Here is a 24,358-nt window from a genome sequence, read left to right as displayed (position 1 = left end):
CTGTACAGGGTGCTGTGGGGCGATTAAGGAGAGTGGTAGATTTGGTAAAATATTGAAAAAGGGGTTTTAAATATCTTAAATTAACTTTTTTTTTTAAAGTTGTAATTCCTGATGAAAACACTCAAGAGCAATGTCAAGTGTTTGGACGTTTTCCAGTAACGGGTCCTTGGTGGCGAGTGAAAGTACAGGTGAAACCTTTGGGACTGAGGAGCTATCAAGTTCAAGGATTTCCATCTTACTTTTTACAGTCTGATATGTCACCACCCAATCAAAAAAATATCTGTTCCCTGTTTCTTAAAGACTGTAATGTCTCCAGTGATCATATAAATAAATTTTTAGCATGGGTAAATGCTGTATCAAGTTATAAAAACCTCAACTTTGAAAATCTTAGGGAAACATTAAGAACTTTCCAAAAGGAAATTGAAAGGAATCGTCAAAAACAGTCAAAACAGAATGTACGGGAAGAGTCTCTACCAGAAAATGAGATGTGCCTTCCTCTGGAAAACACAAGTAGGTGTGATTTTATCATCCACTTTTAGTGTAATGGAAATACTTAATGACTATAGTGTGTTTAAGACATTACCCCTATAGTATCTTGGCTTAGTATTCTTTTTTAAAATGTGTTTTTGAAAATGTGTTTCTATCGCTTTGGGATGTGTCATTGTCATTCAAGTTTCCTCGTCATGAATGTGGAGAGTTGGGTAAGATGATCTTTAAGCTCCTTTCAGTTCCTCCCCAGTTCTAACACTGTGGTTCTGTCTTTGTCTCTAACTTTTGTGTCCATGGGATTTCCTTGAGTCATTAAGAAAAAGTTCAGTTGTTAGTTATTCGGTTCTAGTTATGATTCTGTTTAAGAAGGCAGAGGAGAAAGATACTCATATTCTTGAGTATTCCCTTTTGGAAAAATTTCAGCCCAAAATGGTATAAAATAATTATATATTATGACTTGCTATCTGGACATCCGCATGAGTGGAATATTTCATTTCTTAATTATATCAAATAAATTTGGCAGGACAGCATTGAATGACTTCAGTGACAAAAGAATCATGATTACAGTCAGAAAAATGATTATAAAGGTTAAAATGTAATGAGTTATTTTTGCGCTTAGTTTTAAATTTATCTTTGTATCACAGAGTCACAAATTTTACTGATTATATTGTAACTAGAAGGAAACAGAAGGCCGAGAAGCAGTTGTCTAAGCATTTGAGGAACATAAATTTTGGAGTTAAACACAGTGAAAACCACCTTAGTACAAAATCAATTGTTATAATACAATCAATTTTCTTGCTGGTTAAAATACACTTATTGATCTCTCTTTGATTAGGATTTCTTAAACTAGTTGTGCTGGGTGAGAAAGTCCATCAAATCAATTGTTCTGTGAGCTCATTTGTATGTTTGATGTGTTCTTTTCTATTATCCTATAGTTCCATTTATAAGTGTAATGACAGCTTTGCAGTTTCCAAAAATAATGGAATTCCTTCCAGTTCTTCTGCCTCGACACTTTAAACGGCTCATAAGTTCAGGTTCTAAGGAGGTGTTGGGAGCCATAGAAGAGATGTTAAGTACACATCCGTGGAAACTTGGATTTGGTAAAGTAAGTAAGATGTTTACTCAGCAGCATCTTGTATGGGGGGCGGGGGGAGGTCTCAAACTTGACAATTTTTACATCTCTTTCAAAGGAAAAAAATTTGTATTGGACTGCAATGTTGATTTATTTTTCGTTTAGTGTTAGAACCAACTATAAAGTTCTTACACCTGTAGCTCATACACAGTAAATTTATAAAGGAAAACAAAATAACAAAACTGATGACATTCATATTGTCAATAATTTCATTATATAATTTAACAGGAAACATGTTTTGGTAACTAAATGGCCATTTGCAACTTGAATACAGATCTCATTGAAGGCACCAGTTGTTATGAATTTGGCAAGTTCATTTCAGTCCCTCCCTTTCCTGTTCGAACTTTTGAAAACTTCTATTATTTGGCACAATAATATCATTTACGTATGAACCCACTTCTGTTCTTACCATTATAGACCAAAAGTAGGAGTGACGCTATGAGGCTTCAGGGGTGTTGGGAACCAAATGTGGCCCTTAAATGTTGCAGGACTTGGTTATGGGCGGTTTTCCAATTGAAAATACAGTTTAAAAAATCTGAGATAATTCTTGGATCTCCAGGAATGTTCCTAGAACCCCCTCCCCCCACAATTTGAGTAATACTGGAACAATGAATTTGTTCCCTATGTAAAATGATGATGGTTTCAGTACGTTTTGCAAAATGAGATTCTGGAACATTTGATTATTGCATGTATTTACCGAGTAGAGAAGAGAGGCAGAGCAATGCATATTCTGGGACTCAAGTGGGGGAAGGAGGCTTGAAGTCCATTGCTCAGTGTGTGAACTGCCATCAAGAATAAAGACCATTACTGGGGTTAAGATTGCTGGGGCTGCTGACCATCTAAATCTGTGCTTCATACCATAGTTCGGGTGGCTTAAACAATGGAAATTTATTTTCTCATGGTTCAGGAAGCTTGAAGTCCAAAATCAAAGTGTTGGTCTGGTTGGCTTCTTCTGAGTCCTCTCTCCTAAGCTTGTACATGGTCATGAGAAGACACTTCTCCCTGTGTCTTCACATGATTTTCCTTCTGTGCCTGTCTGTTGTAATCTTCTCTCCTAATAAGGACACCAGTCGTACTGGATTCGGGCCTACCCCAGTGACCTCATTTTAACTGAATTACCACTTTAAAGACCCTATCTCCAAATATGGCCAAGTTTGGAATACTAGGAGGTTGGGATTTCAACATATTAATTTGGGGGGGGGGGGGGGGACACATTTCAGCCCATAAGATATAAGGAGGGTTCTAGCAGGGATGTCTCCATGAAAAAAAATGGAGCTGGTGGAGAACTTGCTGAGTGGATCATGGTGAAGGAAGTTCTCTGCCTCTTCAGTAGAGTTGGGGCAGAATGGTTGAGAGGCACATAGACACCTAAACACGCCAAGAAAGTGAAGCAGTCATCATACACACAAGAGTTTGACACAAAAGTGCATGTAATCGTGGTATATCATGTTGCTCAGCTGTGAATCTTATTTAACATCAATGTAACCAAAACTGATTAACAAAATGTATACTATAACTTTTGTTCAAAGATGGGAGGAGGAGAAGAAGGTATGGAGGTGATGGTATAAGAGAGAGCTTCCCCAGAGAAAGACTTTCCATAGTAGGGAGTTCATACTAAATATCGAAAATCTAAAAAAAAACAAAAAACAAAAAACAAAAAAAACCCCACAAAGGATAGTGTAAACAGTACTTGGAAATGTGGAGTAAATTCTGGAATAAATAACTGAAAGTGTTGGTAGTGTTGACTTTGTCAGCATGGAAAGAGTAAGGCAGGGGATTCCTGTCTTTTGATAAGCTTCATGGTGTTATTTGACTTTCGAAACTATGTATGTATTGTTTTGAGAAAATAGAATTTTAATTAAAAATGTACATAGATCTTTAAAAAAATTTTTTTTAACCTTTATTTATTTTTGAGAGGCTGAGAGAGACAGAGAGTGGGAGAGGGGCAGAGAGAGAGGGAGACACAGAATAGGAAGCAGGCTCCAGGCTCTGAGGGCTCTAACCCACAAACCATGAAACCATCACCTAAGCCGAAGTCGGACGCTTAACCGACTGAGTCACCCAGGTGCCCTGTATATAGATCTTTAATCACAGGACAGTAAAAACTTGGTGATGTATTAGGTACAGAGTTTTTTCCTCCAACTTGATATACATGTCTTCTGGGACTTAAGCAATTATTGACAAATTACATAGTTTTTACTGTATTTCTAATAAGATTCATCGACATTTATAATTTTTATAAAGCAACTTGAACTCTGTTTTCTTAAAGATAACCTACACAGAACTGAAGCTTTTGCAGTGTGAGGCAAGTTGGACATCATTTTGTCAGTGCAAGTCTCTCCTCCAGTTGATGACTGCTTTGGAGCAGAATGCATTAATAATATATTCTAAACTGAAACATATATGTAGAGACCAAGGGCACACGTGTGTTGAAGAAGCTGACTTCACTTCTCAGTTGTCAGACCATATGTCTTTCCATGATGCTTGGCAGTCTCTGAGGTTTTTGAAGGATATTGGTGTGGTGACCTACCAGAAGGGCTGCATCTTTCTTTATGACCTTTACCAGGCTGAGAAAGACATTGCCTCTTCGATATGTGACCTGATGACAAGGCCCCCATGGCATTTACATGTCGACGTCAAAAGGGTGCTTGCGTCTATTCACACCGCACAACCGGAGAACTCACGAAGCGATGATGCACTGGACGAAAGTCAGCCTGATGAGAGCAATTTAGAAACTTCTGTGGACATTCTGGAGAGCCAGGACAGTGGTGACCATATTTGGAACAATGGTGAACATGAGGTTAACGCAGAAATCAGTGACTCTCTGCTGGATCAGGATCAGGTGGCTGCTTTGGAAATGATTTGTTCCAATGCTGTGACAGTCATAAGTGGGAAAGGCGGTTGTGGGAAGACCACGATTGTTAGCCGTCTTTTTAAGCATATGGAGCAGTTGGAAGAAAAAGAAGTAAAAAAAGCTTGTGAAGATTTTGAACAAGACCGGGATGTACCAGACGAATGGATTACCTTTACCGAGCAAAGTCTACTGAAGGCCGACAAGGCTATAGACGTGTTATTAACAGCACCAACAGGAAAAGCAGCTGGCTTATTGCAACAGAAGACTGGTTTTAACGCTTATACACTGTGTCAGGTAAAGCTTTTTACATTTTTCTCTGCAGATAAAACATTTGCCTTAAAGATAAGCTTTGTTGAATCAGCTGATGTTTTATTTCTTCCTGATGACAATCAGTAGGTATTTCTTGAATGTTTTACGGATCCGCGCTTTGTAGCAGCTGAACAGTGAGGTCAGTGCCACTCAGAACATCCAGGCTGTAAACTGTTACTGGTTTGCGTGAGGCAGGAGCTAATGCTGGACAGTAAATCCGTACACTGCTCCCTACACTGAGGAAGTCTTACTACTATAGAAAAATAAAAGGCAGCTAAACTGAAGCGTATGCTTAATGATGTAGTTAAGTTTAGATTCTCACACCAGCTTTATTCTGCTGGGACTGGTTACAAACATGTTACAGTCCACAGGCCTTATTTTGAGAAGCATTTGTATTGGAAGGGAAAGGTTTTATTCTATTTTACAGAAGGAAAGGTCCATAAAAGGGAAGACTTTGAACATCTAGCTTAGTTCTTTATCTTTGTCACCCACAACAATGCCTGGCAAATAGTCACACGTAATGAAATTTTCAAATGAATTAACATAGTTGAAAAACAGAGTTTTGGCTGTAGTTAGAAGTCATAGATTTCAAACTTGTAAAGAGCTGGAGAGATTTTTCTAGCTCTGACCTGTCATTTTATAGATCCAGGAACTTGGAAGATTTCTGAAGGAAATGATCATTGAATTGGACTCTAAAGGACAGAGAGCCTCAGGTGAGGAGAAGGACATTTTATTTAGGGGGCAGGTCTTTCCACAGGCATTAAGGAAAACGATCATAATGGGTTTTGAGGTGACTGCATTGATTGGAATGAATTCCACGTATTGCAAAATAATGGAAATTGAATTTGGTTTCGACTGGGAATTTGAGCTCTAAAGTTTGCAAAGTATTTTGCCATCTCATTAAATCCTTGATAAATCAGTGACGTGAGTCATTTTGTAGAAGAGCCGGTTGAAATTTGGGGGCATTAAAGGATTTGCCCATCATCTTAACCAGGAGTGCACCTAGCACCTGGATTCAGATTTCTCACCTCCCTGCTTATTATTCCTCCGGTGGTGCCATACTTTCCTCATTTATTATAGACCTAACAGAGAAGCTTGGACTTGGTTTACTGGGGAGCTATTTAGGTTCCTAAGCAAGAGAGTGAAATGAAGAAAGCAGTTTTAGGGAAGACTGTATAGAATCACAGAGCCATGAGCCACCCCAGAAGTGATGTTACCTATTACCTTTATTTGTCATGAGGGTGAACATAGTCCTAGAGAGGTTCAGTGTAGCTCATTGATGGAAGGGTCTTCTGATCAGCTTATGATTTTTTTCCCTTACGCCTTCACGTCTGATGAGTCTAAGGGTTGGATTAGAAGAGGAGAGCCAGAGTGAGATCATTTTGAATTTCATTTAGAATGAAATTGGCAGTGTCTTAATATCTGCTTGGAACGCTGGGAGGGTATTTCTGAAGCCACATTTAGGGGCAGGAGAGAGTGTAGGACCATAGGAAAGGCACTGATGGGGCACTTGTACCATTTATTTATCATCCTTGGGCTAGGGTTACCAGATGGAGCAGATAAAAATAAAAACAAGTCTTTAGTATAAGATGTACCAAATATTGCATCACACATACTTGTACTAAAATGTCATTTATTGTTTATTTGAAATTCAGTTTTAGCTAGGTGTCCTATATTTCATCAGGCAATTTCATTTTGAGTTAGTGTGTAAGGGAGTAATCTAGGCTCATAGATAGGTCCTGTATTGAATTGGTAGCAATAAAAGTATAGTGGAAAATGTCAACCAGGCATTTCTAAGATAACTGATTGAATACGTAAAATCAAATTAGCAGTGATTCCAAACATTCTATTGTGAGACAAGGCCACTGAGAGAATGAGGGTGTTATTGAAGGGAATTGATGCATTCATGTGGAAAATATGAAGGCTTTTCCTTAATAGATATACGTTGAATCTAGCTGCAGTAGAAACATTAAATAAAGATACAATACCATTTTTTAAAAATCCATGTATGTATATTATATATATAGTGACAATGTAGAAACATTTTGGGAATGATGTATACCAAAATATTTAATGTTCTCTGGTTGTATTTTCTAAATTTTTCTCCTCATCTATATTTTTAAAATAGTAAATATTATTACATCTTTATTTTTTATTTATTTATTAAAAAAATTTTTTAATGTTTTTATTTATTTTTGAGACAGAGAGAGACAGAGCATGAGCAGGGGAGGGGAAGAGAGAGAGGGAGACACAGAATCGGAAGCAGGCTCCAGGCTCTGAGTTGTCAGCACTGAGCCTGATGCGGGGCTCGAACTCAGGGACTGTGAGATCATGACCTGAGCTGAAGTCGGATGCTTAACTAACTGAGCCACCCAGGCGCCCCATTACATCTTTAATAAATAGTTCTTTTAGTTGTTTTGTTGTTGGTGGTGGTAGTTTTTTTTTTTTACTTTTTTTTTTAATGTTTATTTTTGAGAGAGAGACAGAGTGTGAGTGGGGGAGGGGCAGAGAGGGAGGGAGACAGAATCTGAAGCAACCTCCAGGCTCTGAGCTGTCAGCCTTGGTGGTATGTTTTTAAACGTTGGGAAGTAAGGGGTGGCTGGGTCGGTCGGTTGAGCGTCCGACTTCAGCTCAGGTCATGATCTCACAGATTGTGGGTTTGAGCCCTGCGTCAGGCTCTGTGCTGACAGTTCGGAGCCTGCTTTGGATCCTACATCTTCCTCTCTCTCTCTCAAAAATAAATAAAATAAACATTTAAGTGGTAAGGAAGAGAGCTTAGAATATTAGAAGAAAAATAGTATTTTCATAGGTTGGGAAGGCAGCCTTTTATTTCTAAAATGGAGTATTCCAGTGGGGAGAGGGGGTGAGCCAAAGTGACAGGACCATCTCAGAAGTCCGAGAAAAGGTTGGAAAAGAATAGGGAGCTCTTTAATCAAGAGCAGTAAGAGAGAGGTGGAGATTTTGCGTTAGAATAGTGCTGTGTGCAAAGCTTGTTAAACACACATAGTACTTATCAGGAAGCAATTTTTTGAACTATTTGATCTTTTCTTTTTAAATTTATTTGATCTATATTTTCTGTGTATCGAGCCCTAAAACTTTTGTGTTCTCTATTTCTTTAGCCTGTTTCCCTATGTGACTCTATGTACATCCCCCTGCCCCTCATTTAAGAACTTTGTTAAACAAGTTTTTTTTAAATATTTATTTATTTTTGAGAGAGAGACAGAGACAGAGCGACAGAGTGTGAGTGGGGGGAAGGGCAGAGAGAGAGGGAGACACAGAATCTGAAGCAGGCTCCAGGCTCTGAGCTGTCAGCACAGAGCCCGACGTGGGGCTTGAACTCACGGACTGGAGATCATGACCTGAGCTGAAACCAAAAGTTGGACACCTACCCGACTGAGCCCCCAGGCGCCCCAAGAGTTTTGGGTTCAAGCCCCATATCGGGCTCTGGCTGGTGGTGAGACAGACACCACAAGAGTCTGCTTGTGATTCTCTCTCTCCCTCTCTCTCTCTCTCCCCCCGTCCCATGTGCTCTGTCTCTTTCAATAATGGATAAACTTTAAAAAAAAAAATTTTTTTTTTAAATAACATGTTAAAATTTTGTTTCGTAAAATTTATTATAACCTGAATTTTAAAATGCCATGCTTTGCTTATAGGTCAATTATAGTTTCTATTACTGGAAGAAAAAAAACCCAGCCAAGAACAGCCCATGGAAGTTTTCCTCTGTTAGAGTTCTGGTTGTAGATGAAGGGAGTTTGGTATCTGTCAAGATCTTCAAGTCAGTTTTAAATTTATTGTGCGAGCACTCCAAACTTTCTAAGCTTATTATCCTTGGTAAGTGAAATATTGTTGGAATCCTAATTTGTTTACTCAAAGCATTGCAGTTAATAGGTTGCTTATACCGTTTGGTGGTGTTGATATCCATATCCTGCAGGTGGGAAGCCAGTTCTCAGAGTCCACACTCCAGCTACCCTGAGTTCAGTCTGACTACTCCCTCTATTAGCTTGGGTGGTTCTTCATTTGGGCCAGGATATTAGCAGGCCGGGTGGTGAAATAAAATAGAGTTGTTAGGGGTTATTGCTAATCACCTAAATGATGACCGTTCAGGTAGTAAAAATGTCACACACTCAGAGGAAATAACGATGTGGATCATTTGGGAATAATACAAAGTCTGAATTACAGACCACTTAGGAGTAAATTTATGATTTTCAGCTAATAACCCAAATTAGACCTCACTAGCCTCTTAAATTCTTTCCCGTTCTGGTGAGATTTAGTTAGATTCTGTTGGGTACCTCTGGTCTGTAGACTGTATGATTTCATGGAGAAAAAATAGAATCGCGTTGTGAGAATCAAATTGTATATAAATAATTCTGTTAGGTCTTTGAGGATGTGTTCTGAGCAGTTGATTCTGTTAATGGCTTAAGCATTTCCCCAGTTTGCGCTGAAAAAATAGTTGTTTTTTTTTTAACTCCAAGTTTTGTTTGTTTAAAGAGAATTTTAATAGAGCCAAACATTATCACTATATTACTGAAATTTATTATCAAATATGTTGGGTTTGTTTATCTTGTATTTCATGTGTTTAGTTTGTTTATTTGAGTCTGTAGATTCTTCCAGGTCTACTAAGACATTGAGCAAGATTGAATAGGGGACTAAATACCATATATCTAAGGATCTAAGGCCTGTTTTTCTCTTCACATGTTGGCTAAAATATACACCCCTGCACAGTTTGCTTGGGGTTATAGGTCTGAAAGGAATTCAATTCAGATTTTACCTTATTGTGTTATTGCTTTTTTATATTTCATATTGTTTACTTTCAGTGCTTTGTTGTTGTTAAATATTTTTAAAGAGTTCATGTTCTTAAGTAATTTTAAACAAAGATGTTTGGGGCTTTTTTTTTTCTTAGAGTAAGTGTTTATAATTATAACATATGTCAGTAGGGAGAAATAAAAACAACTTCTAAATTTCAGGACCCCCGTTACTTAGAACCAACTGTATCCTTTTTGTTCCCCTTTTAGGTGATATTAGACAGTTACCCAGCATTGAACCTGGTAATTTGCTGAGAGATCTTTTTGAGACTCTTAAGTCAAGAAATTGTGCTATTGAACTAAAGACAAACCACAGAGCAGAATCTGAGCTAATTGTGAACAATGCTACGAGGTACAATATAACTAAAATTTTGCATTTTCTCTCTGTTGTATTAGAAATCAAAGGTTAAAAAAAATACATATTAGCTTTTGAATTAGTGCAATTCAGTGCAGTACATTTACTGTGCTTTTTTAGCGAACCTATTCTAGCCTTCAGGTATATATATACTTTTTGACCCACAGTTAGAAAAACAAAGGTAATATTTTTCATTACTGGTCTAGCATGAATTATTATTGAAATTTAAGAATGGCTTTTTTTGGGGGTGCCTGGGTGGCTCAGTCAGTTGGGCATCCGACTTTGGCTCAGGTCATCATCTCGCGGTCCGTGAGTTCGAGCCCCGCATCGGGCTTTGTGCTGACAGCTCAGAGCCTGGAGCCTGTTTCAGATTCTGTGTCTCCTTCTCTCTCTGACCTTCCCCCGTTCATGCTCTGTCTCTTTCTGTCTCAAAAATAAATAAACGTTAAAAAAAAAAAAGAATGACTTTTTTTGGGGGTGTCTGGGTGGCTCAGTCAGTTAAGTGACTGACTCTTGATTTCGGCTCAGGGCATGATCTCACGGTTTGTGGGTTTGAGCCCCACATTGGGCTCTGAGCTGGTAGCATGGAGCCTGCTTGGAATTCTCTCTCTCTCTCTGTCTCTCTCTCTCTTTTGTTCTCGTTCGCTCTCTTTCTCCCTCTCCGTGCCCCTTCCCTGCATGCTCTAACTCACTCTCTCTCAAAATAAATAAGTAAACTTAAAAAAAAAAAGAAATGTATCTTCCTGATTTAAAAAGTATATATGTGAATAAAGTTATTATCAACCTTAGAGACTAGAATAAGCCCAAGGGGAACAGAGACTTGGAAATGAGTTCATTAGAGTTCAAAGGAGAGTGGGGAAGAATTAGCTCCAATTTTTGTAAGGGGAGCCCCAAGCCAAAAAAAAAAAAAAAAAAAAAAAGAACACACTATTGTACTCCTTGATGAGTACTGGTGGCCCCCATAGCATCTTACTCCCCTTAGTGTAGAAAAGAATCCTTTTCTTTCCTTAGTCTTCTCATAAGCCTTTAGAGTGATCCTCTAATAGATGGAATGGGATCTCAGAATACTAAGAGACCATTTTATTCATTGGGCCAAAATTTATTTTTGTTTTTGATTGACATTCTTATAAAATGCTGTTTTTGTTGCTTGAGCATTTTCTTCATTGGATGTCAGCAGAAATTAGAATTTAGAACCGACCTTCTCTAATGCCCCTGTCTGCCCTGGGTAGGACTATAGGAAGAATTGACAGGGATAGGGTAGGATTTTGTAGGTTCATATTAAGACATTAAGCAAAAGAACGCAGTTAGACCCTTTTCGTATAACCCTTCTGCTCCTACCCAAAGGCCACCTTACTTTGGGGAGGTTGGTAGATGATTGGTCACTTTAAAATCTGAAAATCTTGGAAGAACCCAATGCACGTTAGATTTCTTAGAACTCAGTTTTATCTGAAACTTAGGAATTCCTCTTAGTAATGCTTTTGATGTCATTTGGGCTGTGCTGCCTTTATCATTTCTTCCTAATCATCATCACCAAATATTTAATGTCAAAAGGATCCCAATGATACCAGGGAAGGACTCCTAGAGATAGAAGTTATGTTTCATGTTCTGGGTCAGAAGCAAAACCTGAAATCCATGGTGATTGTCAGCACTCCCAAAATTATATCTGCAGGGATATTTCAGCAGGGTGGCCTCCTTCCCTTTTCTCCCTTTCAACCCTGTTGGGGAGGGTTGAAGGTGACAGTAGGGTACCACTAGCTCTGATAGCCAGGCTGATGTTGGGTCTTGTCAGGGAATCCACCTTCTTCCAGATAACCAAGGAGAGACTCTGTTGTGACAAGGCACCTGCTTGTAGCATAGGGACTCTGCTTTCTGGTATGATTTGCTAGTCTTGGGAAACTAAGAACAAAAGAAGGATGAGGGAATAGAAGCAAAGAGAAGATGTGGATATTTGGTTCCGCTGAGAAAATGAGGCCACGTAAATGCTATACACAGAAAAAAGGAGAAAAAGAGTGTGATGTAAGCATTTGGAAAAGGCCCCAAAGAGTCCACATTAATGTAAATAGGAAGGGCTATGGAGCCAGAAGGGCCCGGATTTGCCTCCTAGCTCCTCTGCTTTCTCCCTCTGGCCATGGGCCTCATGCGGCTCACCTGTGAAATGAGGCTAATTCCTACCTCGTATAGTTCTTTTGTGGTCTGGAGGAAGGTAGGTCAACTTCCCAGAATGGTAAATTCCCTGACATTTTTCTCTAATGCTTTTAATTTGCTAGAAGCAGGGGACCGATTGATAAATGTAACATTATGGTCTTGCTAAGTCTATTGTAAAACTCATTTACTATTTACCATGCATATATGGGAAGCCTTTTCACCCTATTTATTATCTATTAGCAGATTTTAGTTATAGTGTTGACATTATCTCTGATGATATACGAAGACACTTTTTTGGATACTCATGTTCTTGGTGTGTTATTTTATCTTCACTTAAGAATCTCAAGACGCCAGTTTCCAATATTTGATGCAGAGCTGAATATCTCTGATAATCCAACATTCCCTGTCTCAATACGAGATAAAACATTTATTTTTATCCGACTCCCAGAAGAGGATGCCAGTTCTCAGTTCCCAAAAAGTGATCATCGCTCTTGTAAGTGTAAGCCTCTGTATTGTGTAGGGTTATGGTTTCAGTTTTGCAATGTACCTATTAAATGACTAGTTATAATTTTATTTGACGGTGAAGATAAATGTTGCTAGTAAAAAATTTAGGCACCGAAAATGAATAAACTACGGGGCGCCTGGGTGGTTCAGTTGGTTAAGCATCCAACTTAGGCTCAGGTCATGATCTCACAGTTTGAGAGCTCAAGCCCTGCATCAGGCTCTGTGCCGATAACTCAGAGCCTAGAGCCTGTTTCGGATTCTGTGTCTCCCTTTCTCTCTGCCCCTTCCCCACTTTCACTCTCTCTCTCTCTCTTTCTCTCAAAAATAAATAAACAGTAAAAAAATTTTAAAAAAACCATAAACTAATTTATTAATCATCAAAAGCAGAGTACCTTAGAATTTTGTAAAGAAGTAAGCTTTCCTAGCCCAACATATGTGACCAAACCTGCCTTAACAGGTCTTATCTGTAACAGCTCATGCTGGAAGGAATTTGGAAGGACTAACGATACACACATGCACGCACACGCACACACACACACACACACACACACACACAAGAAGTAAGCTTTTGACACATAACACACTAAGGGCTCAGTAAATATCTGTTGAATGAATAATTGGATATAGATGATTAGTTTAAAATGAAGCAAAGCTCCAGGAATCCAAGTTCATTCAGGAGAAAGCATATCCTAATTAATGAAGATTTTCTTTTATAACAGTTGGGAAAGTAAATACATTTGTTGCTTTGGGTACATTTGTGAACCAGAGGTAGTGGTTGTGAAACTCTTGCCAACTGGAGTTCCTACTAGTTCTTACAGTTTCTTACAAAATGACAAGCATTGCTTCTGATTGTGGGTGTTAGGATGACAACACAACAAGGTCAAAAAGAGCACAGGCTCCCGACGCAGGTCACATTACTTAAGCATCTGTAAACTGGGAATCATAGTGGCACTGCCTGTGGGGCTGTTAGGAGGGTTGAGGGCATTCTTCAGTTTTGAGGCACTGTTAGTTTTTTTTGTAAATAATAGATCTTAAATGAACTATTACAAGTTAATTCAAGTAGAGTAAACCTTTTGATCGTTATTTGTATTCTAAACTTAGCAAACTTTTTTTAAAAAAAATAGTGTGATGGTTTACTCAAAATTGAATTAGTGAGGATTTAAATGATCACTGCTGGGAATTTATTGTAGTTGCCATCGTTGTTACGGGTGTGCCCTAACTACTGAGCTACTTTCGCTCGTATGTGAAGCAGGTGACGCACGGCTTTACATGTAAGCATTTCCTGCTTTGTGTGTCGCATATGTGGTTCCCTTGGTTTCGTGTCCATTCATGTGTTACAGTAATGTTTTTTTTCTTTTGGAATGGGATCATATGATATGTAGTATTCTCTAAATGCCCTTTCGGTTTTTGTTTTGTCTTGTTTTGTTTTTTGAGAGGGAGAGAGTGGGAGTAGGGGCAGAGAGAGGGAGAGAGTAGCTTAAACAGGCTCCGCACCCAACGCAGAACCGGATGCGGGGCTTGATCCCAAAACCGTGAGATCATGACCTGAGCCGAAATGAAGAGTCCGATGCTCAACCAACTAGCCGCTTAGATGTCCCTGATTTTTTTTTTTTGATCATAGAAATAATTTATATTCCTTAAAAAGGGTCAAAAATACAGAAGTGTTTGAAGTAAAAATGAATATTTCCTTGTACTCTTCCTCTTGATTTCCTCTCAGGCAACCCCGAAAAGTCACATACTATCACTATTACTCGCCCACCACTCCTGCTCTGTAGTAAGACTTAGGTGTTCATCCTTTAAACCTTATGATATCCATACACAAGCATGTATAATTTATTTCCGTTTTACATACATGGGATTATAAGCCGCATCGTTTTGTGATGTTTTTTATTACATGTATTATGAAGAATTAATAGGTAATATTTATTCTCACGACAGTTTAGTTAAGAGTAGGTGCTAATAATTATGAAATACAATAAGACTTAGGCAGTTAAATAACTTGCCCTCCTTGCCACTCCTTGTAGATTTACCTGAAATACAGTTGGTTTTCCTTCTGACACCCCTTCTTTATGTTAATGAGAATGTACTTAAAAAAAAAGTGCTCTGTTTCAGAATGGCAGCAGAGCCCTCAGCTGATGCTGTTTTTCTATCTCAGTCGCAAACTTCAGCTGTGAAATTAGTCCCTTCCTTAAAAGAACTGAGTAAATATTCCTTAGAGAGAGGCATATAGTACACTTTCACTGATAATGAAATCACTGAGTACATGACTCCATTATATTCCAAAGTACAGGGGCCTAAGACAGGCTTCAGAGCTGGGCTGGAATTTCAGAGATGCTAAAGTGGGAGAAAAATGTATATCTTAGAATCAATGAAATATGGTGTACGTATTGATCTGTAAGGTGTAGGGAGAGTGAAAAAAGCAAGGAGCAGAACAACACGATCCTGTACATATAAAGGAAAACAATACCCTGTGAGACCTTTGGAAATTCCTGCTCGGGCAGCCCAGGGCTTGGCTGGGGGGGCGAGCTGAGCGTTGGCCATTTTTTAGTGATAATCTTCCCTTCATCTGAACCAGGAAGGGCTCCGTAAGCAACTAATTTAGGCTTCCTCGAGCAGGGCATCACAAGGCCTGGGCTGTTTTTTTTCATTCCCCTGGGATTCATCTGCTGTGAGGGGAAGGCACGAAAGCCTAGAATGTTCTTACCCAAATTGTTACATCTGTCTCTCATGAGAAATGTTCACTGTTTTGTACTATTGGTAAGACAGATTGGAGGAAGCCTACTTCTCTGCTTTGAGGGAGGTTGGAAGTGGATGTCATCATTGCCAATGATTTGAAGTCTGAAAGAGGGAGGCCAGGCACCATACCCCTTTTGGAAAATTGCTTTTACTTCCAAGAGCCCCAGCTCCACATTATATCTAGACTGTAATCAGTGTTTGTGGTCAAACTATGTAATAGCTGAGGTATGGTCACTCTTAGAATGGATGCCTCTGCTGTGCCGGGGTTAACCTTTTAGTTGCTGGACCATGGGGAGGTTTGGGGGTTCTGGGGGTAGGTAGGAAACACACGGTTGGGGTGGGGGGGTGGGGCGTTGCAGTGTTTGGGCAGTAGCTGTTTGCCATCCTTTGTGGAAGTATCTTAATATTTTCTACTAAATATCAACCTTGGATATAATAATAACAACAGCTTCCTGTACATGTTGTAAAGATTAAAAGTGAAATGACAGATGCAAAGCGTATAGAGTCTCAAATTATGTCTCATTCCCACCAGAACTTAAGACAGAAAGAAGTCTTACGTTGCTGTAATTCTATTACATATTTTGTCTTCTTGCTCATATTTTAAATTCAGCTTTCACAAGCCATCAGTGATGAGGGGTTGTGTTCTAGATTAGGAGCCGTTCTAATGGCTAGTGGTTGACCTCTCTGTTGAGGATGGGGTATCTGGAACCCTTATCTCCATTCTCTCTTGTGTTGCTCTGGCTGCTGTAGCAAATGAGGTTGATGTTCCCATAGAGAACTTGTGTTCTGTTTGCATTAGTTTCTCCATTGAAACAATGTTGTAATTTGGTGCTTTTCCTTGTTAACTTTTTTTCTCTTATATTCTTGTATTAGATTTATATTCTGCAGTTGGAACCTTGCTCAAAGAAAATGACCTACAGGATGCACAAATGTCACAATTCATTGCATTTAGAAGGTAAAGCATTTGCAGTATTTTAGTGTGCTTAGTGTAGCATTTAAATCTCGTAACTTATCAATACAGGTACTGTATGAATGGGAGACTCTCATTGCTAATTCTGTCTCTAATTTTGAGGTCTTTCTTTGTTAGATATGGCAGAGGGAAGTTTTTAAACAGGACTCTTTCTACCAAATATTATATTTGGAAACTCCCAGGAAATCTGAATGGAAACGGTTTATGTTAAGATAAAAATTATTGGGGGCACCTGGCTGGCTCGGTCAGGAGAGCATATGATGCTCGATCTCAGGGTTGTGAGTTCGAGCCCCACATTGGGTGTGGAGATTACTTAAAAATAAAATCTTTTTAAAAAAGATGAAAATTACAAAATGCTTTTCTCTGGTGAGACTCCTGGAAACTTTGTATAGCGTGTAGTACATTGTAATTGTTGGTAACAGAAGTGAGCACAAAGCAGATATCGTTAAGGTGACCCTTGCTTGTTTGTGTGTTTCAGGCAAGACTGTGACTTAATCAACGCCTGCTGTTGTAAGCACTACACGGGCCGCCTGATCAAGTGAGCACAAGGGATCTGAATGCTTGAGGATAGCCCTTCCTTTGCTGTTCTTTTATTTGACATTTATCACTGTAGCCACATACTCAAAAATCTTTTTTATTCTCATTTGTGAAGTGGAATGATCTCTTCAATTAAATATGTCTCCTTGGGAACTGTTTCGGTAATCAGTGTAATAAGAAAAATAAGGAATACAGTATTTCTTGTGGTTTTCAAGTTGGCAACTTCCAGCTTCTCGGAGATGAGTGTGGGGAATTCAGGAGAATTTTTTTTCAAATACAATATGTGTGTAGGCATGTCCAAGACCCTTAGCAACAGGATGCCCATAGAGAGCACCCCAGGGGACATCTATCAGAGAAATAGCAGTGTAGAAAAGCCACTGTGTTTACACACAGGAAAAATTAACTCACTTCTCTTGCATTTATCAACACTGTACTGTTTGTTAAGTGCAGAGAATGTAAAGATGTGGAAGTTGCAGGAGGAACTCCCAGTCTGTTGAGGGATGACCCACAAAAGAAACCCACTTTAGTAGCCTAACAAAGGGTTAGAAAGCACCAGCGGTGGGTCACCCAGTCTGTGTCCCAGTGACTGTGATCTCAGGCAGGTAGTTTAACTCGTCCATATGTGTAAAAATAGGATACCGATGCAGAATTTCCCTCACAGAGTTGTAGTGAGGATGGGATGAAATAATATCTCTAAGTCACTTGTCACGGTAACTGGTACATCACCAGCATTTATTCAATTTGCTGCTGTTATTCCGATATAACATCATAGTTACAAGAATAGAAATATGTGTACGTGGGATAAGATGTGATATAGGGCAGGGGTAGGAGAGATTGGAGAGGAGAAGATGAATTTAAAAGGCAGAATCCATAAGACTTTGGATAACTTTTATTTTTTTATTTTATTTATTTTTAATATGAAATTTATTGTCAAATTGGTTTCCATACAACACCCAGTGCTCATCCCAACAGGCGCCCTCCTCAATGCCTATCACCCCTCCCCCCCCCACCCCCCACCCCCCCATCAACCCTCAGTTTATTCTCAGTTTTTAAGAGTCTCTTATGGTTTGGCTCCCTCCCTCTCACTTTTTTTTTCCTTCCTCTCCCCCTTGGTCTCCTGTTAAGTTTCTCAGGATCCACATAAGAGTGAAAACATAGGGTATCTGTCTTTCTCTGTAGGACTTATTTCACTTAGCATCACACTCTCCAGTTCCATCCATGTTGCTACAAAAGGCCATATTTCATTCTTTCTCATTGCCATGTAGTATTCCATTGTGTATATAAACCACAATTTCTTTATCCATTCATCAGTTGATGGACATTTAGGTTCTTTCCATAATTTAGCTCTTGTTGAAGCCATATAAACATGTTTTCTATAAACATAGGGGTACAAGTGGCCCTACGCATCAGCACTCCTGTATCCCTTGGGTAGATTCCTAGCAGTGCTATTGCTGGGTCATAGGGTAGATCTATTTTTAATTTTTTGAGGAACCTCCACCGTGTTTTCGAGAGCGGCTGCACCAATTTGCATACCCACCAACAGTGCAAGAGGGCTCCCGTTTCTCCACATCCTTGCCATCATCTATAGTCTCCTGATTTGTTCATTTTGGCCACTCTGACTGGCATGAGGTGGTATCTCAGTGTGGTTTTGATTTGTATTTCCCTGATGAGGAGTGACGTTGAGCATCTTTTCATGTGCCTGTTGGCCATCTGGATGTCTTCTTTAGAGAAGTGTCTGTTCATGTTTTCTGTCCATTTCTTCACTGGATTATTTGTTTTTCGGGTGTGGAGTTTGGTGAGTTCTTTATAGATTTTGGATACTAGCTGTTTGTCCGATATGTCATTGGCAAATATCTTTTCCCATTCCGTTGGTTGCCTTTTAGTTTTGTTGGTTGTTTCCTTTGCTGTGCAGAAGCTTTTTATCTTCATGAGGTCCTAATAGTTCATTTTTGCTTTTAATTCCCTTGCCTTTGGAGATGTGTCAAGTAAGAAATTTGGATAACTTTTAGAATCTATAGAGGGAAAGAGAGACATCAGCATTTATGCCAAGATTTCTAACTTGAAAACATCTGGCTGGTGAAATGTCATTGAGTTTGAGGTGCCACAGACAGGATAGGTAATCAGACCATGATTGTGGGAGCCTGATTTCTTGTTGACATTTGGAGAACAAAATTGAAGGAGAGAGAGTTTGGAAATTATTTTGAGAATTGGATCAGATCTGAGTGGGGGTTAATGCCTAAACAAAATGAAATTGAGGCTTCCCAAACCTTGATGACGTATTCTCATTTTCTAACTCAGAGACCATCGGAATAGACTTCAGTTTGGAGTTGGTGATAAAATTTGTTGTACCAGGAATGTGTATCTCTCGGAGCTACTCCCTCAAGATACCTCTCCCAGTCAGGAGAGTAATGAACAAGAGGCCAGTGGTGAAGACTTTAATGGTACTCTTCGTGGTTTTGCTAAAAATAAGCAAGACTTTGAAAGTGGTATTCGACTCTGCAATGGAGAAATATTTTTTATAACAAAGGTAGGTGACAACAGAAAAATAGTACCTTATTAGAGGTAGATTTTTTTTTAATTGCCCTAGGTTTGATTCAGAACCTAATCATATCGGAATTGTTGACATTCTTCCATAATTTTTTGTTAAGGAGTTTTGCATTCACGTTTATGAGGAATATTGGTTTGTAGTTTTCTAGTAATGTCTTGTCTGGTTTTGGTTTCAGAGTAAAACTGGCTTCATAAAATGAGGTGGAATAGGTTTCTCATATTTTCTGGAAGACTTTGTTAAGAAACATTTTTATTAAGTTCGGAGGGCTCAAGTAAGAAAAAATAAGGGACAAGTGACATACTTAATATATTTTGCAAAACATCATTTCTTTGGTTGCTGCTTAAATACAGAAACCATTGAGGTTTCTTTGAATTTGTTCTCATTGTATAAATACCGTCTTAAACATAGAAACTTATTCTTTACAAGCAGTGAGAATGTGAGGAAATATAAACTTTTTGTAAAGACTATGTGCAGACTTACATAGTGCGAGAAGTGAAATGTATAGACTTCAGAATAAGTCAGGCACACAGACTATTCTCCATAGAATCAGATTAAGGTTAAGTTTCAAATTTTTTCAAATTTGGGTGTATATATATTTAGTTTGTGCTCAAGTGTAGATTTTAAGCCTTTTGAAAGTTCTTAACAATTGTGAATATACATGTTATTTTACTTGAGTCTGCATTTAATATTCCGCACAAAAATAGACTATATTTACAGTGTGTCTATTTGAAAACATACAGAATAATTCTTTGTTTTGATCATAGGATGTAACTGATGTAACTTTTGGAAAGAGAAGATCTTTGACCATTAATAATATGGCTGGCTTGGAAATAACTGTGGACTTTGAAAAACTGATGAAATATTGTCATATAAAACATGCCTGGGCAAGAACTATTCACACTTTTCAGGTAACAGTGGACATTTATGAAGTGATTTGAACTGGTTTCGAAGCCATGGAGTAGTACCTTCAAAGATTTTCTTCTTAATTTTGTTGCCTTTATTTTGTAAAAAGGAACAAGGTTACCAACGTTTACATAAATGGCTTCCTGATGTTTATGTATTTTTGCAGCTTGCTTTTTTATTATTGTATAATCAGCTTTAGTGGGGTATAATTTGCATGCATATTTAAATTTATCAAGTTGGATGGGTTTTGACAAATACATCCCTTTCCTCTGTTCTTCTGAGGCAACTACTCTCTACTTGGGAATAATTTTAATTTTAGGGTTTTTTTTTTTGTTTTTTTTTTTTTAATTTTAGAGCATGAGCTGGGGAGAGGGGCATAGGGAGAGAGAAAGAAAATCTTAAGCAGGCTTCAAGCTCAGCGTGGAGCCTGACACAAGGCTTGATTTCCACAACCCTGGGATTATGACATGAGCTGAAATTGAGCCACCCAGGCGCCCCGGGAATAATTTTAGTTTTATAGAAGAGTTCGAAAGATAGCAGAGACTCTTCCCATATACCCTTCATCTGACTTTCCCTCATGTCAACATCTTACATAACTATGGTGTTTGTGTTAAAACTAAGAAATTACCGTTGGAAGAATTACTATTAACGAAGCTCCACACTTTATTTGGATTTCACCAGCTTCCCAAGAATATCCTTTTTCTGTTCCAGGGTCTAATCCTGGACACAACATTGCATTTAGTGCAATTTGCTTTTAAGCTCATTTTAATACTCTTGACTTCTCATAAGCTATTTGTGGTTCTGTTATTTAACTCGTTGTTTTGCGTGCCCCTCTTTGATGTTGGTATGTTGCTTTAATCATGAAGCTGCATCAGCCTACGTTTGCATGTGGGAAAATTTAGGTTAGCCTGTATCCTCTACTGGTAGGCAAACTAATTAGCACATGAGTTCTGTTTTTTGCGTGTGTGGTTTTTTTTAATGGATGGTGTTTTATTTATTAACCTACTCCATCTCAGTTCCAAATAGAAGTTGAAATGGCTTTCAAAAAAATGGCCACAATTCAGCCTTTCCTTTTAAAAGATAAAGAAATGATGTCATGCAGAAGATCAAGGTAAGGGTGGTAAAAGCATTCCTGCCAAGGGAGGGTTGGGATGCGGATATGCACACTGACCTATTTGCTTGCTAATGTAGGCTGAAGATTTGGCTTTGTTTTCAAAATAAGAGAGAAGCAGTCAGTGGACTGTGTCTGTTGGGTAAAAAAAAACCCAAAACAGCCAGTTGTTAAGAAGTACACATATTCCTGGCTGCAGGTTCTGGCAAAATTTCTCCCTTGGATCTTTATGATGGACTCTCTGTAATTCCAGAAACTCGTATCATTCAGTTTGGGGAAATTTTCTTGAATAATTTCCTTAAGTTTCTTGCCCTGTGTTTTCTGTGTTTTGTCTTTCTAGAATCTCTATTATGTTGGGCCTCCAGAAATGATTGTCTGAATTTCTTACCTCTCTCCTGTTTTCCATCTCATTATTATTTTGCTGTTTTTTTTTTTTTTTTTCCTAAGAGATTTCCTCAAATTTATAATCCAGTCTTCTGTTACGTTTCTGGACAAATGAAGTTTGAAGGGGTCTTTTTATTACTTTGTTAAGGTTGGAGTAAATATCTCTAGTTGTTCCTTTTATTGAATCTGTCATTTTGTGGTTGAAAGAGCATCTCTTACCTCAAAGAACATCTCGTGATTATTATCTTGTATCAGTGTAGTTTGTTTCTTCCATGTTCAGTTCAACAAATATTTATTGAGTCAGACTGTCCTTGGTGCTTGGTTTAGATCAGTCCATGAAACAAAGAAAGATACCTGCCATTGTGAAGATTACATTTGCTGGGGAGGAGGAAAGAGACAGATCCAACCGTAAAACAAGTGAACTATAGTTGACCCTTGAACATTGTGGAGGCTCGAGGCACCAACCCCCCATTGCAGTCAGAAATCTATGTATACTTTTGATTCCCTGAAAACTTAACTACTAATAGCCTGCCATTGATTGGAAGCCTTAATGGTCATCAATTAACACGTATCTTGTATGTTATACATTAATAATATATACGTTATTTTACAATAAAGTAAGCTAGGGGTACCTGGCTGCCTCAAGAATTAGAGTGTGTGACTGTTGATCTGGGGTTGTAAGGTTCAGCCCCACACTGGGCATAGAGATTACTTTAAAATAAAATCTTAGAAAAGTAAGCTGCAGTAAAGAAAATATTTAAAAAATTATAAATAAGGGGCTCCTGGGAGACTCAGTAGGTTAAACAGTTGACTCTTGATTTCAGCTCAGGTCATGATCTCACATTTCATGAGATAGAGCCCCACATTCGACTTTGCGCTGACAGCGTAGAGCCTGCTTGGGATTCTCTTTCTCCCTCTCTCTCTCTCTCTGCCCCTCCCCTACTCGTGCTCTCTCTCTCAAAATAAATAAACCTCAAAAAATATTCATTAAAAAAAGAAAATTATTATGAAGAGAAAATACATTTACAGGACTGCCCTGTATTTATTATTTAAAAAATCCCTGTGTAAGTGGGCCTGTGCAGTTTAAACCCATGTTGTTCAAGGGTCAACTGTACATATTATGGTAGAAAGTGGCAAATACTATGGAAAAAGGGCAGGGATAGGTGTGGGATGCAGTTGTAACGTTAAATAGTAGTCAGTGTAGGCCTCATTGAGAACGTGGCATTTGAGCAAACACTTGAAGGAGGTAAAGAAGTTAACCATGTGGGTATCCGAGAGAAGAGCATTCTAGGTTGACGGAATAGCCAAGGCCACAGTTCTTAGGTGGCAGGCTGTCTGTCATTTGAAGAACAGGAACAGCAAGGTGGCCAGTGTGGGAGAGTGACAAGAGACGAGGTCAGAGAAGTAAGGGGGGATAAGGGAGGGTAGAAGGATTGGGGGCCAGATCACCTCCTAAGACCTTCTAGGACTGTATGGTTTAATATGGTATCCATATCTGGCCTACTACCAGTTTTTGTAAAGAAAGTTTTATTGGAACACAGCAGCACTTGTTCATTTACGTATTGGCTCTGACCGCTTTTGCATTACAAAGGAAGAATTGAGTGGTTGCCATAGAGAACAGCTGGCCTGCAAAACTTAAAGTATTTATTTTTCGACCGTTTGCAGAGAGAGTGTTTTAACCCCTATTCTAAGGTCTGTATATTTTCAGATTCTGAGCCTATAACATCATGAAAGGAATCAATGGTTTGTGTTTATTCATACAGATGTAGAGTTTTAGAACACATTTAGAGAACGGACGTATACATAATTTAAAAGTCAGTGTAGGAAACCTGCCTCCTTTAAGAAGTTTGAAAGCTCTCATGATTCAAGGAAGATATGAAAAATGGACGAATAATTTATAGCAGGTTATTGCCGTGACGTCAGATGTCCATGTCCTGCTTTTTAAGCACACCTTTGGCATGGCTGTTTAATTTTTATAATTATTCATTAGACACTGGGTAAAGAGCAGTGAACAAGAAAGACGCGGCCCTGCCTTTGCAGAGCTTACAGTCCAGCAAGGAGGAATACAGTGAAGGCGGCAGACAGTTACATTCCAGCTCAGTAAATGTTCTGTGGCAGAGGGAGTCCGGGGCTCTGGAATGTGCATAGATGGGACAGCTGATCCAGAAGGGGGCTGGCACTGGCAGCACCACAAAGAGGTTCGTGGTGCTGGATGGAGCGTGGCTTGTGCATGGAAAGGAGGAGAGGAGAGGAGGAGGGAAGGGAGCAGGTCCAGGGCTGGCTTCTGAAGGGCCAGACGAGCCATAGTAAGGAGTTAGGACTTTGCTTTGAGAGCTCGGGAGCTGTGGCTTTAAGTGGAGTCGGATGTGATTGGATTTGCTTTTTATGCGTATCCCTATAGATGCTGTGAGGGCCGTGATTTGCAGCACATGTGAGTGCGAGGGAGACGGACTATGAAGCTGTTGGGTTTTTCTGTGATCCTTGATTAGGAGCTCGGTGAACTAAGTTTAGGTTAGACGTTTACCAGTTTAGGAGTACCCAATATGAAGTCCAGAGGGACAAATGGTGCTGTGCGTCTA

The 24,358-nt window shown here is 39.0% G+C and overlaps 1 protein-coding gene across 2 annotated transcripts in view; it reads left to right on the top strand.

Moving 5' to 3' along the window:
• Window positions 1–24,358, top strand: part of HELB (DNA helicase B) — a 32,071-nt gene that overhangs the window by 1,634 nt on the left and 6,079 nt on the right. For both annotated transcript variants that reach the window (XM_058742109.1, XM_058742110.1), the window contains exons 2-11: window positions 100–510; window positions 1,425–1,594; window positions 3,891–4,769; window positions 8,438–8,615; window positions 9,797–9,938; window positions 12,425–12,579; window positions 16,200–16,281; window positions 16,775–16,834; window positions 19,132–19,360; window positions 20,146–20,289. In XM_058742109.1, coding sequence (XP_058598092.1) covers window positions 100–510; window positions 1,425–1,594; window positions 3,891–4,769; window positions 8,438–8,615; window positions 9,797–9,938; window positions 12,425–12,579; window positions 16,200–16,281; window positions 16,775–16,834; window positions 19,132–19,360; window positions 20,146–20,289 — 2,450 coding nt within the window. The remainder of the gene's footprint in view (window positions 1–99; window positions 511–1,424; window positions 1,595–3,890; window positions 4,770–8,437; window positions 8,616–9,796; window positions 9,939–12,424; window positions 12,580–16,199; window positions 16,282–16,774; window positions 16,835–19,131; window positions 19,361–20,145; window positions 20,290–24,358) is intronic.

Source organism: Neofelis nebulosa, chromosome 8 (assembly GCF_028018385.1).
Source record: "Neofelis nebulosa isolate mNeoNeb1 chromosome 8, mNeoNeb1.pri, whole genome shotgun sequence".
Lineage (NCBI taxonomy): Eukaryota > Metazoa > Chordata > Mammalia > Carnivora > Felidae > Neofelis > Neofelis nebulosa.
The sequence above is the reverse complement of the archived record's forward strand: the minus strand, read 5'-3'. Positions and strand labels throughout refer to the sequence as shown.